Below are 16,310 nucleotides of genomic sequence, written 5' to 3' on the forward strand. Positions count from 1 at the left end.
CGAAATCTCAGTAGGCTTAATTTGGGGTAGGAATTGAGAAGTTGATTTAAAAATTCGTAAGGGAACTTCAAATTGAGACAGAGGAAGGGACAGGACTCCAGTGCTCTCAACCCAGACCGCAGAAGCCCAGGGTTCCCCTTTTTTTTTTTTAAAGATCTTGTTTATTTATTTGTTAGAGAGCAAGAGAGAGCACAAGCAGGAGGCGCAGCACACTCCCTGCTGAGCAAAGAGCCTGATGCGAGACTCAGTCCCAGGACCCCAGGATCATGACCGGAGTGAAGGCAGCTTCTTAACCGACTAAGCCACCCAGGCGCCCCTCTGGTGTCCCCTGAGGGCTGAATCTCTGTGCGAATCCTGCAGGAACGTGGACTCGGGCTGCTCACCAGAGGAGGGACTCTACTACCTAGACTGGTGAAGACTGAGCCAAACCAGTATGCGCTAAGGTGGGCCCCAGCACTGATCTGTCACCGACTCTCCCCCTCATCAAAGTACTAAAAATCCAGCCCTGGGTGGACAGATTTAACAGGCCCATGAGACGAGTGATGCATGATAAAGCACATCCTGTCCACCGCACTAATGCTCCCCACTTCCTGCCTTCTCTCCCCACCTTTACCTGCTCCAGCCAACCCTTTCCTCTCCCAGCCTCTTTGCAATCTTTCCCTGACCTTTGCTCAGAGAACCAGCATGAGGGACCCTTCCCTTTCTGCTGTCTCCCTCTAACGTAAGCCCCAGTAAAAGCCTTGTCTGGAACTTTCAGGCTCTCTGTTGCTTGGATAGCCCCAGGACCCGAAATAGTAACGAGCCGGTAACGTGTGGAGCCACCGGAACTCTCACACATTGCGGGCGGGACGGTAAGATGGGGTAGCCACTTTGGAAAACAGCCTGGCAGTTTCTTGAAATGTTAGACATACACCTACCATACCATCCAGGCATTCTCCTCCTGGGTATTTACCCAAGAGAAATGAAAGTGTATGTCCATACAAGGGCGTGGTCCAAGCAGTTCTCTCTATTAGCTCAAAATTAGAAACTACCCAAATGTTCATTAATAAACAATGATAAGCAAACTGTGATATATTCATGCAATGAAATACCACTCAGCAATAAAAAGAAATTAATATTTGATGATGCTGACTGAAAGAAGATAGATGCCCCACCCAGCTAAGTACTGTATAATTCCATTTTTATAAAATTCTAGGAATAAAAACTTTACCTATAAGGATGGAAAGCAGGTAAGTGTTTGCAATGAGGGATGGTGGCTGTGGGGTAGCTATTAGGTTACGTATTAATTTACGTGTTAGAGAGGTTAGTTCTTTGTCTATGATGTAAATTGCAAATATTTTTTCCAGTTTGTATTTTTTTTCTCTTGACTGAACTTTTTTTTTGAGGGGAGGGTGACAAGGAGAACTTTTTTCATGGAGTATAATTTGTCAGTCTTTTATAATTTCTGGATTTTAAGTCAGAGTTAAACCAGACTTCGCCATTCCAGGGTCATGAGGAATTCTTTCATGTTTTCTTTTAGAACTCCTATGGCTTCATTTGTCCTTTCAAATGGTTGGTCCATTTGGAATTTATTCTGGTGCATGGTGTGAGTGGCGGGATACAGTTTTTCTTCGGCTTTTCTTTTAAGATATTAACACTTATTTTGAAATGACGTTTTATTTTCTCATGGTGTTCTCAAACTATTAGCATTGTGTACAAAACAATGACTAAGTCCTAGAAGTTTACTTTGGGACTTAGGGGACATGGGGTGGGGCATTAACCACCCTTGATTGAAAGTCACTTTGAGAAGCAAAGGTTGGTTAGTCTGCCATAAGCGAAAGTTATCTTTGAAGCCAACATCTATTTTAGGACTCATGGTGTTTCTTTTTTTCTCCACAAATAGAAATTTGGTGGGAGGGTGGGGGTGATTTCCAGTAAGTTGCTGAAGAACAGAGTTTACAGTGGGGAGTAGACAATACCAAACACCAAAAGTAAATGACACAATAGAAAACATTCCTTTATGCTGCATGACTCTTTAATATCTCTTCTCATAACTTCCACTGAACCATAGAACAGAGAGAGAAGTTGTTTTCTAGAGAATAGAAGTCTTTGGTTTTCTTTGGTTTCTGTTTGTCCCCAACTTAGCTTTACTGGGTGCAGGCTCAGAGGGTAGCATTTTAGAAACAACACTGCTCTCTGACCTCAGAGCAGTAATCGAATTCAGACAGTACCATTAACTTATCTTCATTCACCCAATCACTGACTCTACTAATGTATTTTTGTTTCTGTTATTGTTTTTCTGAGAGAGAGAGTGTGTGTGTGTATGGACTCCCGGGTTGGGGAGGGGTGGAGGACAAGCTGGGGAGAGGATCTCAAGCAGGCTGCACTCCTAGCTCCAGCCAATGGGGAGGGTGGGGGATTGGGAGGGGATGGGTTTCCATCTCAGGACCCTGAGACCATGACCTGAGCCAAAATCACCAAAGTGTCACCTAGGTGCCCCTCTACTAATGTTTTTTGATTCCCTACTAGGTACCAGGCACTGTCCCTGTCTTCATACAGCCAGCAGTCCCCTTGGGGGAGGACAGGCCATTATGGCACACTATAGAAAGTGTCTCACAGAGGGAAGACTAGGGAGGTGAGAAATCCAGAGGAAGGGTAGCTCAGTGTGGGAGAGACAGGAGACAATTCTGCAAGAGTGGATGCCTAAACTGAGTTACGATGCATGGGTGGGAACAGACCAGAAAATCAGAGGGGTAAGAGTCCTCCAGACAGTGGAACAGCATAGACAAAGGCGCAGACGTGTGATGTGTCCTGGGAACTATAAATTCTAGCAATCAGAATATGGGGGCCAAGAAAGAATTGGTGAGCCTTGGCTGGAGAGGTAAGCAAGGGCTGGGTTGTGGAGGATTGTAAACCGACTCTCTCTGGAGGGCAATGCGGAGCCATCATAAGGTTTCAAGCCCGGGAGTGAAAGGAACTGATTTATATCTCGGAAGGCTCTCTGTGGCCTGATACACTCTGTGCATATTTAAAGGTACAGGCTGGGGGTGCCTGGTTGGCTCGGTCAGTAGAACATGTGACTCTTGTTCCCAGGTTCATGAGTTCAAGCCCCACATTCAGCATGGAGCCTACTTAAGAAATAAAAAGTAAAATAAAGGTTCCGGCTGGAGGGAGTGACCAGAAAATATGCATATCTCACAGAGCTGCTTTTATCCACCCTGAAACCAAGTACAGGAGCCAGGGAGAGCCTCCTAGGTACACTAGGTTCCAAGCAGAGTTTGCCACAAGGCAGCTGGTCTGTCTGGTGAACCTGCAACTTTCTGGAAGAGTCAGCCCTGTCCTATAGCATTGCCAGGAAAGGCGAGAGGTCCAAACTCATGCTGTGTGGAAAGAGGCCCCTGGGCAGCGGGGGTGGGAGAGATGCGCTTAGGAAAGATGGAGCGATCTTGTTGAGTGTCCAAAGAGAGAAGCCCTTTGGGTAGAGGTCGGAAAGAGGGAAGAACCCTCTCACACTGCCATGAAAGGGGCTCCAAACCCAGGTGAGACAGGAGGGTCAGGGGCACCAGAGGCAAATGTCACTTGTGCCTTTAAAACAAAGAGTCTGCGTTCAGTGGCCCCTCAGGAAGGCCAGTCATTTCCTGAGGAGATATCAGGCAGGCCCATGCTTCATTGTTTCCAGTTTCCAGCAATGGCTGCCATTACCTGACCAGCACGACAGCCAGTCTCTCTGCGGCTGCCAGAAGTTACCAGAGTGGTTTCTCTACTTTCTCAGGGCAGATTTATCTGGGCCACGTGGGAAGCGTTTTCTGCCCCAGGGGCATGGCTCAAAGGCAGAACTAACTGCCTGAGGTCTTGGCTGTCAAGATGCACCTGGAGTGGGCCCAAGAAGGCAAGATGTGGCTAGGAGTCCTGCTCATCCTTCTGCTGTGTGAGTTTTTATCCTCTTCCCACATTACTTAAAGTTCAGGAAACTTGAAGCTGATGGAATCAACATATTTCTTCTGTCTTTTCCAGGTCCAAGCCTTGAGGGACAAGAAAACTGTAAGTTGTTAAGCTTCTACCTAGCTTTGCTGTGTCTTTTCATGATTCTTAAAACTCACATCAAATTGCTTGGGTTTAGTGGGTATAAAAAGTGAGAAAAATACTCCACTCGACAGCTAACGTGTATTCCCCTCTGGCATTTCTAGAAGGCTTTTAGAAGAAAACCCTCGTTCTAAGCCAAGTTCTAATCAGCATGTTCTAGAAGTCGCATACATTTTTTCCCCCTAGAAATGAGTGAATTGCTATTTGTTTGGATTGGAAGCTGATAAAAAGAAAAAGGAGTGATTTCACATTTTATTTCTTGTCGTTTTTACCATAAATGTAGTCTCCCCATCCCTGATTGTTTTTCATCACAAATGAGACGTAATTAATTTGTTAGATTCATGAGGACAGAACATAATTTGTTGTTATGGCTTTTTCTTCTAAATGATCTAAAACAGATATTGGATTTCATTCCTCACTGACCTGGGAAGCTAAGATTCTATCTGTAATATTTTGCACTCATGCCCAGGGAGGGGGCTTCTGCCCAGCTTTAAAATTTGGTTTATCATCCATTTTAGAGCTAGTTTTGAATCTTTAAGATGCTCAGCTGCGTCAGGGTCTAAATGGAGGGAGAACCCACAGTACAGGACCCCCTTACCAGCGCAGTCACTTAATTCCACAAAGAACGGGGGATGGTTGTACAGCTCTTCGGCAATGATAGATGTGCATGAGGCTGGTTGGCTGAGCCCAGGCTCTGAGCAGTGAGTGGCTCCAGGATTGGGGAGGCTAGCGCAGCTACCAGCAAAGCCAGTTTGCGGGTCTCCTGCCCCAGTCACATGTGCTTTGGCTGGCATTTGACCCCCACAATAACCCGAGGAGGCAGGGTATCCATTATGTTCCTACCATCCTAATGAACCGATAAGGCCTCTATCCTCAGAGAAATAACCAACCTGCCCAAGCCAGAGCTAGTTAGCCAGGCGTGGGCGCTAGAACTTCTGCTGTCTGAAATATGGCTCTCTGTCTGGAACCAGAAGCCCAGCTCAGATCTTTAAAGCCGCTTTCACCTGGCCTCTCTGAGCCTTTTTCCCAATCTGTAAAACGGGGATGATACGAGAATTGATCCCGTAGAGTCAGTTTGAGGATAAGTTGAGCTAAGCGGAAGTGACTCAGCTGCACGGCAGGTGGTGACTAATGATAGTTTACTGTCTGGTCCTAGCCCTCCTTCACAGTCACAGCCCCTGCGCCAGCCCCCCACCATCCGCGTACCCCCCATCTGTCCGCGGCTGCCCACATACCCCACTCTCGTCCGCACCACACCCTGCAAGCGCGCAGGCTGCTGGCCTTCTGTTCCCCAGGACCTCCAGTCTCCAGTCTCTCCCACCTTCCCCACCTCACATGGAAGTCAACGGCTCCCTTCCCAGGGTTCCTGGAGAAAGGCCTTTGGTCCGTTCAGGGACGACCTCAGAACTGCCGGACTTGGAGCACTGGAGCAGAGAGACTCTCCCACTGCTTCCTCAGGCCTCCATCCTCCACCTTGTTTTACACTTGAGGAAACCGAGGCACAGAAGCCATGAGGGGCTTGTGTGTGGTCAAGTGGGTGTCAGCAGCGTGGGGGCCAGGACCAGCTCTCCCGTTCCTGCCGTCACGTTGATGTCACATGGGACATGCATGACCCGTCCGATTACCCCACATTGTGGGTTCTGTGGTTGAGGTCCTTGGTCAGCCTTGGCCCTTTCTGTTCCATTTATCCCAGGCTCCCCCACCCCCATCCCAGCCCTCCCGCCTTAGGAGATGACCTCAGCTTCATCTTCACGTAGAAAACACTGCAGTCTGGAGGGAACTCCCTCTACTTCCCGCCCTGCCCCAGCTCCGGGCTTATCTTCCTCCCCACCCATCCTCCCGGCTTCCCTCCCGGCTTCAGCCCTGTCGCCCCTCGTGGCTGATGTTGTGTGTGGGGGAGGGCAGCCTGTCCATCTGGGCTCTGAGCCCATCACTCACAGCACTCCTACCCCAATCTCGCTCTGTCATTTATTCAGCTCCCACCCCACTCTATCCCCCACCCTCTCTGGCTCTTTCTCCTCATTCTACAGACGCAAGTGGTAGCTCTTGTTCTTTTAGGAACAAGAAAAATCACAAACAAGCCACCTCCCTCCAGACTGGTTTACGGCCCCTGTCTCTGCAACCCTAGCTCTCCGTCTGCTCTCACTGAGTACTCTGGCCTTAGTGCTTGGTCCCCACATCTCCCTGGCACCGGAATCCTCTCACTGAAGGGTCATCAAGGACCTTGTAATAACAAATGCCATGAATACTCTCAGCCCTTAGTCTTCTGCACCCTTGTGCTGCCTGTGCACAAAGCCTCCTTCCTTGAGCTTCTAGACTCTCTCTTCCTTGGTGTTATCCTACCCCTCTGACAAACCTTCTTCCCCTTAATCCAGGGGAGACTTGAACTTTCCCAGGGTCTGCATGCCTTTCCCTGGTCTCTGCAGTCTCTGTGGTTCTGAAGTTCAACACATCCCTCCACATGTCTACATCCTTGCCCTGGTCCTCTTCGCTGAGCATCCGGCTCTAGAGAGGAGCCAGTGGCCGATATCTCCTAGCCATCCCTTGGGCCCCTCAAACCCAGTGGCACCACTGGGATCTTGTCCTGTCCTTTATCTTTTTCTGGTGTTCTCTGCTTCGGTGGACAGCACCCAGTCCCTCCTGGGTGCCTGACCCAGGAAACTTCCTTTCTTTGCCTCAACCCTCACATCCAATCCCACAAGTCTTTTCTTTATTGTGCTGATCTACATATAACAAATTTTGCTACTAATGACAGTACATTCATAATGCCGTATAAACATCTCCACTGTCTAGTTCCAGAACATTTTCATCACCCCAGAAAGCAAGTCCTTTCTCGTCCGCTAAATATTCTCAAGTCTACTCCTTCCCCCGGTCCCTCCATGTCTGCCCTAGCACAGGCCTCCTGGGCTATCACTGAACCGTGGTCCAGGATGTTTACAGGCCTCCGGTCTCTCCCTCCAGCCCACAGTGATCTTTCTAAAGCTCAGGTGTCATCCTGTCGCCCCCCTCCAAATACCCTCAGACAGGTCCAGCTTGTCAGTACCCCAGGCAAGGCCCTCTGTATCTGGCCCCTCCTACCTGGCCCGCCCGCCCCTTCGGGCCCCACAGTCCAGTTCCTACAACTGCACGTGCCCAGAATGCACTGATTTCCAGGTTCTAGGTGGTTTTGCCATGAATATCTTTGCTGTAAGCATTTTCGCTGCATAACTAATAGGCCGTAAGGCAACCTTGCCGTGAAAGACTAAGTAACGGGTTGGCAGTTTGTTGGTTTTATCAACTGGTTGAGTTTGGTTTCATTTCTCCATTGACACAGGCTCCATATATTTTTTTAAGATTTTATTTATTTATTTGACAGACAGAGATCACAAGTAGGCAGAGAGGCAGGCAGAGAGAGAGGGGAAGCAGGCTCCCTGCTGAGCAGAGAGCCTGATGTGGGGCTTGATCCCAGGACCCTGAGACTATGACTTGAGCTGAAGGCAGAGGCTTACCCCACTAAGCCACCCAGGCACTCCTCCATTTTTATATTACATAAATCTTGGCCCTCATGATGGTCAATACAGTGGTGCAGAGTTTTGAACCCACAATTCCCACAGAATTTGGGAACAGCTACCAATGGGCCTGTGACAATTGGCCAGAACAAACAACAGTGTAGGAGGCAATCCGCCTTCTCGATGTAGTACAGAGTTCTGATACAAATATGCATCCTAGTATTTGGAAACACTACCTCTCTTTTATTTTTATTTTATTTTTTTATTTTTAATATTTTATTTATTTATTTTTAAAATATTTTATTTATTTATTTGACAGAGAGAGACACAGTGAGAGAGGGGGGGCGGGGGGTAGTGGGAGAGGAGGAAGCAGTCTCCCTGCTGAGCAGGGAGCCCGACACGGGGCTTGATCCCAGGACCCCGGGATCATGACCTGAGCCAAAGGCAGACGCTTAACGACTGAGCCACTACCTCACTGAGCCACCCAGGTGCCCCAAGATTTTATTATTAAGTCATCTCTACTCCTAATGTGGAGCTTGAACTCATGACCGTGAGATCAAGAGTTGTAAGCTCTACACCGACTGAGGCAGCCAGCTGCTCCAGGACTCTACCTCTCTTCCTGAGGAAGAAACTTTAGTTAAAAAAAGAATGAGGAGGGGCACCTGGGTGGCTTAGCCGGTTAAGTGTCTTCCTTCTCCAGCTTAGGCCCTGATGCCGGCTAGCGTCCTAGGATCAAGCCCCACCTCAGGTTCTCTGCACAGCAGGGAGCCTGTGTCTTCTTCTCTCTCTGTCTGTCACTTCCCCTGCTCGTGCTCTCTCTACCTCTCTCAGTCAAATAAATAAATAAAAATCTTTTTTAAAAAATGAGGAGACCCATCAACAGACAAAAAAAAAAAAGTATAATTCTATTAACAAAAGACTTTGGGGACACACACTTAGGTACAACCCATGAAATACAATCCGTTATTTACATAGAATTGCCATGAATCTCCACACATTTGAAACGTATTCAGTTATTTTGTGTTTTACAATAGCTCTCTGATTTTGTTATTCATTTCTCATGCTTTGTTATGTCCCCTTTAACGAATGTCCCTCTTTTATATTTTGTGATTTTATCTTTGATGGCAAAAACGGCTTTGCTGCAAATAGTTATGTGGTTAAAATGCTTGCAGCAAAGAGGCTCCCTGTGGAAATACCCAACCTGTGAGTTCTCTCGCCCCGTGCCCTGGTACATGCTGAGCTCCAGCCTGGGGCGCCCCACCTGGTCCAAGGCTGGTTCAGGGAGGTCGTCCTTCAGACTTCCCTTGGCCTCTCCTGGGCTGCCCTTCCTCTCGGTGCATCTGGAATTATACTTCGGTTATCTGGGTCCCCACCAGCCAGTATGGTGTAGGACAGCAGGGATGATTTCTTATTTACCTTGCAATCCTAGCATCTGACACAGGTGCTCCATAAATGTCTCACTGAAGGGGACCCAAACTGAGATTGGAGATGCTTGGGATTCAGACAAGATGGGTCAGCACATTCTCCACTGAGCCCCAGAGTTCACCAGCGGCTCTGTGCTAGCTGACTCCCTGTAATTTTCCTGACAAGGGTGGAGGGGAGGGTGCTCTCCTCCCTCCCTTTCTGAGTCATTTCCAGGTTGCCCAAGAGGCTGGCTGAGTCACGATGCCTCATCTTCCCAAGGAGTGTCAGCATCCGCTGACTGGGGGCTCGAGGTCCAGGAGAGCAGGCCCCTTGTTTTAGGGTCTGGCGATTTGGCACAATGGTCCATGAGTACCTTATCTGTGCTCTGGTGACTGTTACATGGGTCCCCCTCTGTCAGCCTTCATCTGTCCAGGTTGAAAAGATGTGACCTCCTTAGGCTGCTGCCTAACCAAAAAACTTTGATCACAATGGTTCTGAAACTTTTGGGCTCAGTAAAGAAAGCTGTGGCTCCTCTCTCCCCACCCCACCCCAAAACCCCCACACTTGAAGGCGGTTCATGGGCCCCCTCCCACCTGCCCGTGAATCCCCAGGGGGACCAGTTGTGAACACTCACTCCGTTGTGTGAATTGTGAGAGCTGTACACAGCAATCCAGCTTGGCTGTTCCCCAATGGTTCATTCACAAAGACGACGATGTTTTCTATACTATCTTAACAATCGGGTAGAGATTTTTGAAGATGAGATGGGTGGCATATCGCTGCTGAACTAATTACCCCCAAATTTAGTGGCTCAAGATAACGGTTTTTTTACCTCACAGCTTCTGAGGGTCAGGAACCTGAGAGCTCTGGCTCAGGGCCTGTCAGGAGGAGATCGCCCAGAGAATGCTGCTCGTCAGGATTACAGTGAACAGAGGGCTTGTTTGGGGCTGGGGATTTGCTTTTAAGCTCACTCTCGTGACAGCTCCTCACCACGTGGGCCCCTCCAGAGGGACACTCATGACTTGGCCCAGAGGGAGTGATCCTAGTAAAGGAAAAAGTGCTCAAGGCAAAAGTTGCCACGTCTTTTATCATTTCAGAAGCAACAAAGCAGCACTTCAGTGTGTTTGGTTGGAAGACCAACCCTGGTATGAGGTGGCAAGGTGCCCGTAGGGCTAGAGGAAGAGGAGCCTCCCTGGGGGCCATCTGAAGTCTGGCTACCATGAGCGAGGACATGGAGGTGGGGACGGTGGTGGTGTTGAAAGCTGGGCCACTGCTCTTGCTGGCCTCACATCGATGAGGTTTTGTGCTAGTCAGAGAGCTGGGTTTCATAAATTTACAATAAATTTATTGATACATTTTATAAAATGCTTTTCCTTCTTCCATTTTGCCTTCCTTGCCCTTTGTCTGTTGCCGTTGGCCACGGGAGGGTGACGTTTCTTCCAGTGACTAGGCTGAGTTGATTTATTAAGCAGATGTGTGTTTGTGGCTTAGAAAAAGCAGTTGGCAGGAGTGCCCTGTGCTAGTGGCTCTCATCCTTTTGAAAGAAACACCACCTGATACTTTAGCTGGTTTGCTTTAGGGCTCCTGTAACAAAGATATGCATTACGTCTGGTCAGTAGGAAGCCCAGGCAGGGATGATGCTGAGGATGGAGGGTCTGGAATAGAGAAGAATTGGGATTGCAGATGGTGAGCTCTAGGGGAGCAAAGACCGTGCTGATCTCACTCTTTTGTGAGCTTCCAGTATTGGACACAGTGCCTAGCACAGAGAAAGCCCCTGGAACATGGGCCGAATGGTGCTAAGGAAGAGGGAAGGGACTGTCAGCCGGGGACCAGGCTCTGCCCCTCAGGGCTCTCGGCTGCCTTGGCTCAGTCATTATTCAAGGCTGAAAGACAAGGGAAGGCAGGTACTAATGTTCCCCATTCTATAGGAGGAGTAGTAGCTTAGAGGGGTTGAGAGACTCCCAGCATCCTCCAGCTAATGGCTGTGGACCCAGGTGTGCCCAACTAGCTTTCTCCCTGTAGCCAGGCCTGGGTCCCAGTCTGGGACCAGCCACCGGTGTGTACTTCATCCAGGATGATGACAGGAACGCAGCCTAATAAAGTGGGGTGATGAACCCCAGGAAGTCTGGAGAAGTCACTGTCAGTAACCTGGGAAATTAAGAAACGGTTTTCTTTTGAAAAAATTTTGCTAGAAATAGGGAATGGATGCAGAGTTTCGGCACCCTTGAGACTAAAGTTTGGCTCTGTATCTGTGACTGGCAGAACCTGGCTAGCATTTCTCAAGCACTTCTTCTGTGCCAGGAACTGTGTTTCTAGTACTTAAACTCGGGTTCCCATTTATACTTACTATCATTATGTCCGTTGTATCGATGAGGCTCAGAGTTCAGGAACTGGCCAAAGCCGCACAGTTTGTGAACGGAGGTGGGATTTGACCGAGGCAACCTGACTCTGCACTTACCTTATTCTCCTGTTAGAATCACTGTGCTAAATAGCATGGTTTAAAATGAGGAGAAGGTACTGAAGGGGGGAGTGAGACTACCTGTCCTTACCTGGGAAGGGACAAAATTAATTGATGGGAAACTAAATATGGTCCAAAGAGATTTTGTTTCGAGAGCTCACTGAGCAGCTCCTCAGACCAGGAACTAGTAAGGAATAGACAAAAACAAAGAAAAGGGAGTTCTAAGCATTAATGCGACAGGAAATAACTTGTATTTAAACAACCACTTTGCTTCATCTTGTCAACTGATCAGATGCCATTTTTTTTTTTTTTGTTCATTTAATTGCTCAGAAGAAAGGGACAGGTGTGGACTGTTGTATTCATTTTAAAACCTGAGACATATTGTAGCCAAACCAAATTCTAAATTGTTCCGAAAGATTTGGCTTTATTAAAAGAGAGAGAAAGAGGGGTGCCTGGGTGGCTCAGTGGTTTAAAGCCTCTGCCTTGGGCTCAGGTCATGATCCCAGGATCCTGGGATCGAGCCCTGCATTGGGCTCTCTGCTCAGCGGGTAGCCTGCTTCCCCCTCTCTCTCTGCCTGCCTCTCTGCCTCCTTGTGATCTCTGTCTGTCAAATAAAAAATTAAAAAATCTTTAAAAATATAAATAAATAAATAAGAGAGAGAAAGAAAGACAATCTTTGCCAGTATCTCTGGCCAGCTAGCTAGCTCTACCATTTCTTACTTGAAAAATAATTTGGGACCACTTATAACAATTACTATTATTGTTCAATAGGAGAAAATCAGAATGGGAAGGAAGTAAAGGCAGGCAAATAAAACTGGGGGGTTCTTTTAGCATACAGAAATTCATTCCAAAGTTTGCTAGAAGCAGAGATGAAATTTTGGGTTTATACTTCTTAGCAGTCAAAGCAAAAATGAAAACAAGATCCATTAGAAAAATTTCAGAATCTACAAGATAGAAAGAATAAACACAGCTTTTTTCTTTTTTTAAGACTTTGTTTATTCATTTGAAAGAGAGAGAGAGAGAGAGAGGATGAGCAGGTGGGGGGTGAGGGACAGAGGGAGAAGCAGACTCCCCGCTGAGCAGGGAGCCCAATGAGAGACTCAATCTGAACACCCCGAGATCATGATCTGAGCTGAAGGCAGACGCTTAACCGGTGGAGGCACCGAGGTGCCCTAAACATAGCATTTGCTGATGCAGTTGAAACCCAGTGAAATCATGAACAACATCCTCATGACATCCTTGACCAGACAATATCAGTTTCCGTAAGACAATTTCTCACCAGCATCTATTAGTTTCCTAGGACTACCAAAACAGACTAATACAGACTGGGTGGCCAAAACAAGATAATTCATTTCCTCCTAGTTCTGGAGGCCAGAAGTCCAAGACTAAGATGTCAGCAGGTTTGGTCCCTTCCGAGGCCTCCCTCCTTGGCTCGCAGATGGCTGTTTGCTGCTGTGTCCTCATACGGTGATCCCTCTGTACACACGTCCCTCTCTCTCTCTCTCTCTCTCTGTCCAAATTTCTTCTTATGTAAGGACACCAGTCAGTTTGGATTAAGGCCCATTTTAACTCAGTCACCTTGTTACAGGCCTTTTGCTCAAGCCCAATCACCATCTGACGTACGAGGGGCTAGGTTTTCATTATACGAACGTTGTGTGTGTGTGTGTGTGTGTGTGTGTGTGTGTGTGTGTGTGTATTGGGAGGATGGGACGCAATTCAGTCCCTACCTAACAGCATCCTTTGATAGAGTGCCAAACTTAATTTGTTAGTACCAGGCCATAAGGGACGATAGCCGAGTGGTCCAAGCTTGCAGGTTTCTGAAGATCTTCCTCTGTCCCAGGGTAAAGAGATTCAGGTTATGCAGGATACCCAATAAATATACATTCATCAAGCACAGCCCATGAATATTTTTGTAATCAAAGTATCTGAGAAGAACTGAATTTTAGGAGTCTTACTTAAGCCATGTGGCCCTATTTTGCTTGAATAACACGGGGTGCCCACAGCCCCACACTGTCTCTGGCCCCTGAAGTCCTCATGGGCCATATAAACTTTAGGTAAAATGCCAGACTCTGCCTGTGGAAATCTACCTCTTGTGTAAAAGCTGTGGGGTTGGGGGGAATAAGTAAGAATTTATCTTTGTATTTGCTTATAGTTGTATAAAGACAAGCTGGAAGAAACGAAAATCAGTGCTTACTTCTGCAAGGGGAGGTGGGAACTGGGTGGACCGGAAAAGAATGGGAAAGAGACTTTACCCTGTGTCTTTTCCTCATACAGAAAATACATTCTCTTTTTGGGACCTCAGGGACACAGAACTGGATTGATTATAATTCCTGGCTCGTAACATACCTTCATCTGTGATCTATGCACAGTTGCCTTTTGTTTTATTTATAGAGACATGCTTTTAGTAACATAATGAATTCACGTGAGCCTGCCACCCAGTGCTAAAATGAGAACATCACCAACACTATATCTTTCTGCGTATTCCTAATCATATCCCCCTCTTCCCTTCAGAAGTGACCACTATCCTGATTTTTTTATATTTATGATCTCCCTCCGCCTTTCTCAACGTGCATTATTTCAAATAATGCCTATCCGTAGCCTCTTCAGGGTTTTCACATAGACATCATATCCTCTGCCTTTGGGGGTTTGGAAACGTTTGACTGCATTGGCCACTTACACGTTTCAATAAAATGTTTCTAATCTCATGATTGTCCTATTCACACTTCATGGAAGCCGATGAGACAGGAGGCTCACGAAGCACACCAGACACAGTAGCTCCCAACCCCAGGTCCTGATGTTGGAGAGATGGCCTCCTCGAGAATGGGCACTACACACAACCACTGGCGGCCTGGTCGCTGGGGGCCCAGGGGCCCCTGGAGGCTACACTGCAGAGGGTATGATCATACCAGTCTGATGTGGTCAAGGACACCATGGCGATGTTCCTGAGATAACAGGTGTGTCTGCTCTCCTTCCCTTGGCATTTAGCTTTCACCATCAACCACATCTACATGGAGATCCTGCCAGGCCAGGAGGTACAAAATGGGCAGAACCTGACCCTGCAGTGTGTCGTGGATATCAGCACCACCTCGCACATCAAGCCTCAGCACTGGGTGCTCTTCTATAAGGATGACGTGCTGTTTCACAACGTCTCCTCCGTGGACACCACCGAGAGTTATTTTATTCCCCAAGCCCGGGTCTATGATGCAGGGACATATAAATGCACCGTGATTCTCAACAACAAGGAGAAAACCACCTCGGAGTATCAGGTGTGGGTGAAAGGTGAGTCCCCGCATTTGAGCGGAGCTGGAGCTGATGCATTATAGCAGATGTGAAGGCAAGAAGAGTAATCGAGTGGCCGGTAACACTGGCCCCACTCTTCCCACTCCCCTGCCTGGCATTTTCCTAACCTGAAAATGTTGGCTTTAGACATGTTCCCAATATGCCAGGCTGTCTCTCCTCTCCGTGCCTTTGCATATGCTAGTCCATCTCCTGGGAATACCCGTCTTCCCCTCCTGTCCTTACCAACTGCTTTTCCTCCTTCAAGAGGCAGCTTAGGGTCTCTTCTCTGACACGTTCCCAAGCAAAACCGATCGTCCCCAGGGTCCTGGTGCTCACAGCTTTTATGCAATCTCAGCATCCAGTGGTATTTGTAGAAAGGCCACATGCTGACTGCTGACCCTGGCTGCTGCGTTCACTCTGCCTGGCGTCCAGTTTGGGCAAGTCCCTCAGCCTCTCTAAACTTTAAAATTCTCCTCTGTGAAATGAAGAGAACAGTAATCCCCAGCTCAGGGAGTTATTGGAAAGATTAAAAGACATCTCGTAGGTGAAGTGCTTAGTATAATTTCCAGCACATAATAAATTCCCAGTAAATGTCAATTACTATTTCATGGTATTGGAAGCATTTCTCTCACACCCGTCTGCTCTTCTGGAATGTGCGATCACAGGAAAGAGATGGGGTTTGGTCCCTTTTTGTATCTCGAACAAAGAATCTGGCTCATAGTAGGCACTCAATAAATGATCGTGGAATAAATTAAACAGATGAAAAAGGGAGGTACACATGGAGAAACGAGGGAAATCGTGGGGAATTTGGGTTCAGAGATAGAGGATTCCATCCATCCACTCATGGATTTCCTCCCTCAAGGAGCATTTCCCAAGGCTGAAAGTCAGGAAGAAAACCAGATGCAAGGCATGAAAAAACATTAGGTCGAGGCCAGCCCTGGAGGCAGTTGCTGTCTGGTGGGGAAGAGAAACATTTACAAGAATAATTAGAGTCTAATAGTCACATGATCTGAGTGCCTTAGGGAGCACAAAAGTGAGAGCAAACAATTCCTCTTGTTGAAGGTAGGGCTGGCTTCCTGGAAGAAGGGACACTGGGTCCAGATACAGAGGATCGCATAGGAGTTTGCTCGACGGTGAAGTTGAGCAAGGGCAGAGACGTGGAACATAGCATGGGTAGAAGAGCAAAGGCTGAGAAAGATTGGCAGGGCTGAATTTGGGGAATGTTGTTGAAAAGAAACCTGCTGGCGGGCTTTTGAAACTTAGGGTAATTATTTTAAAACTTGGATGGTTGAATGGGTAGAGTTAGTAAGGTGAGCCCTGTACTTCCTTGACAGCGGCTGCCATGACTGTCACTTCTGCATTTTCGTGTTCATGTTGGTCATCACAGCAGTCATTGTAAGAACTGCCCCCTTATTAGGCCCTCATGAAGTCAACAGTTAGAAGTGCTTTACACACATTTTATTTAACCCCTGCAGTAGCACTGGGAGCCAAACATGGTCCCCCCCGCCCAACCCAAACACTTCCAGGGGCAGTCACAGGCTCAGAGAGGTTGAGCGGCATGTTCATGCCTTGGAGTTGCTCCAAGGCAAAGCTGGTTAGAACCAAGATCTCTTGGACTCCAA

The 16,310-nt window shown here is 47.7% G+C and overlaps 1 protein-coding gene across 2 annotated transcripts in view; it reads left to right on the forward strand.

Moving 5' to 3' along the window:
• Positions 1-256: 256 nt before the first annotated feature.
• PECAM1 (platelet and endothelial cell adhesion molecule 1) overlaps positions 257-16,310 on the forward strand; it is a 58,429-nt gene continuing 42,375 nt past the window's right edge. Inside the window, exons 1-4 of one of the 2 annotated variants that reach the window (XM_032870837.1) lie at positions 257-443; positions 3,752-3,907; positions 3,994-4,020; positions 14,395-14,688. In XM_032870837.1, the coding sequence (XP_032726728.1) occupies positions 3,844-3,907; positions 3,994-4,020; positions 14,395-14,688 (385 nt within the window). In that variant the 5' untranslated portion in view covers positions 257-443; positions 3,752-3,843. Of the gene's footprint in view, positions 444-3,638; positions 3,908-3,993; positions 4,021-14,394; positions 14,689-16,310 lie in introns of those variants that run through there. The other variant, XM_032870838.1, reaches the window with a different exon arrangement.

This window comes from Lontra canadensis, unplaced genomic scaffold, assembly GCF_010015895.1.
Source record: "Lontra canadensis isolate GAN:19392208 unplaced genomic scaffold, GSC_riverotter_1.0 scaffold41, whole genome shotgun sequence".
In the NCBI taxonomy this organism is placed as follows: domain Eukaryota; kingdom Metazoa; phylum Chordata; class Mammalia; order Carnivora; family Mustelidae; genus Lontra; species Lontra canadensis.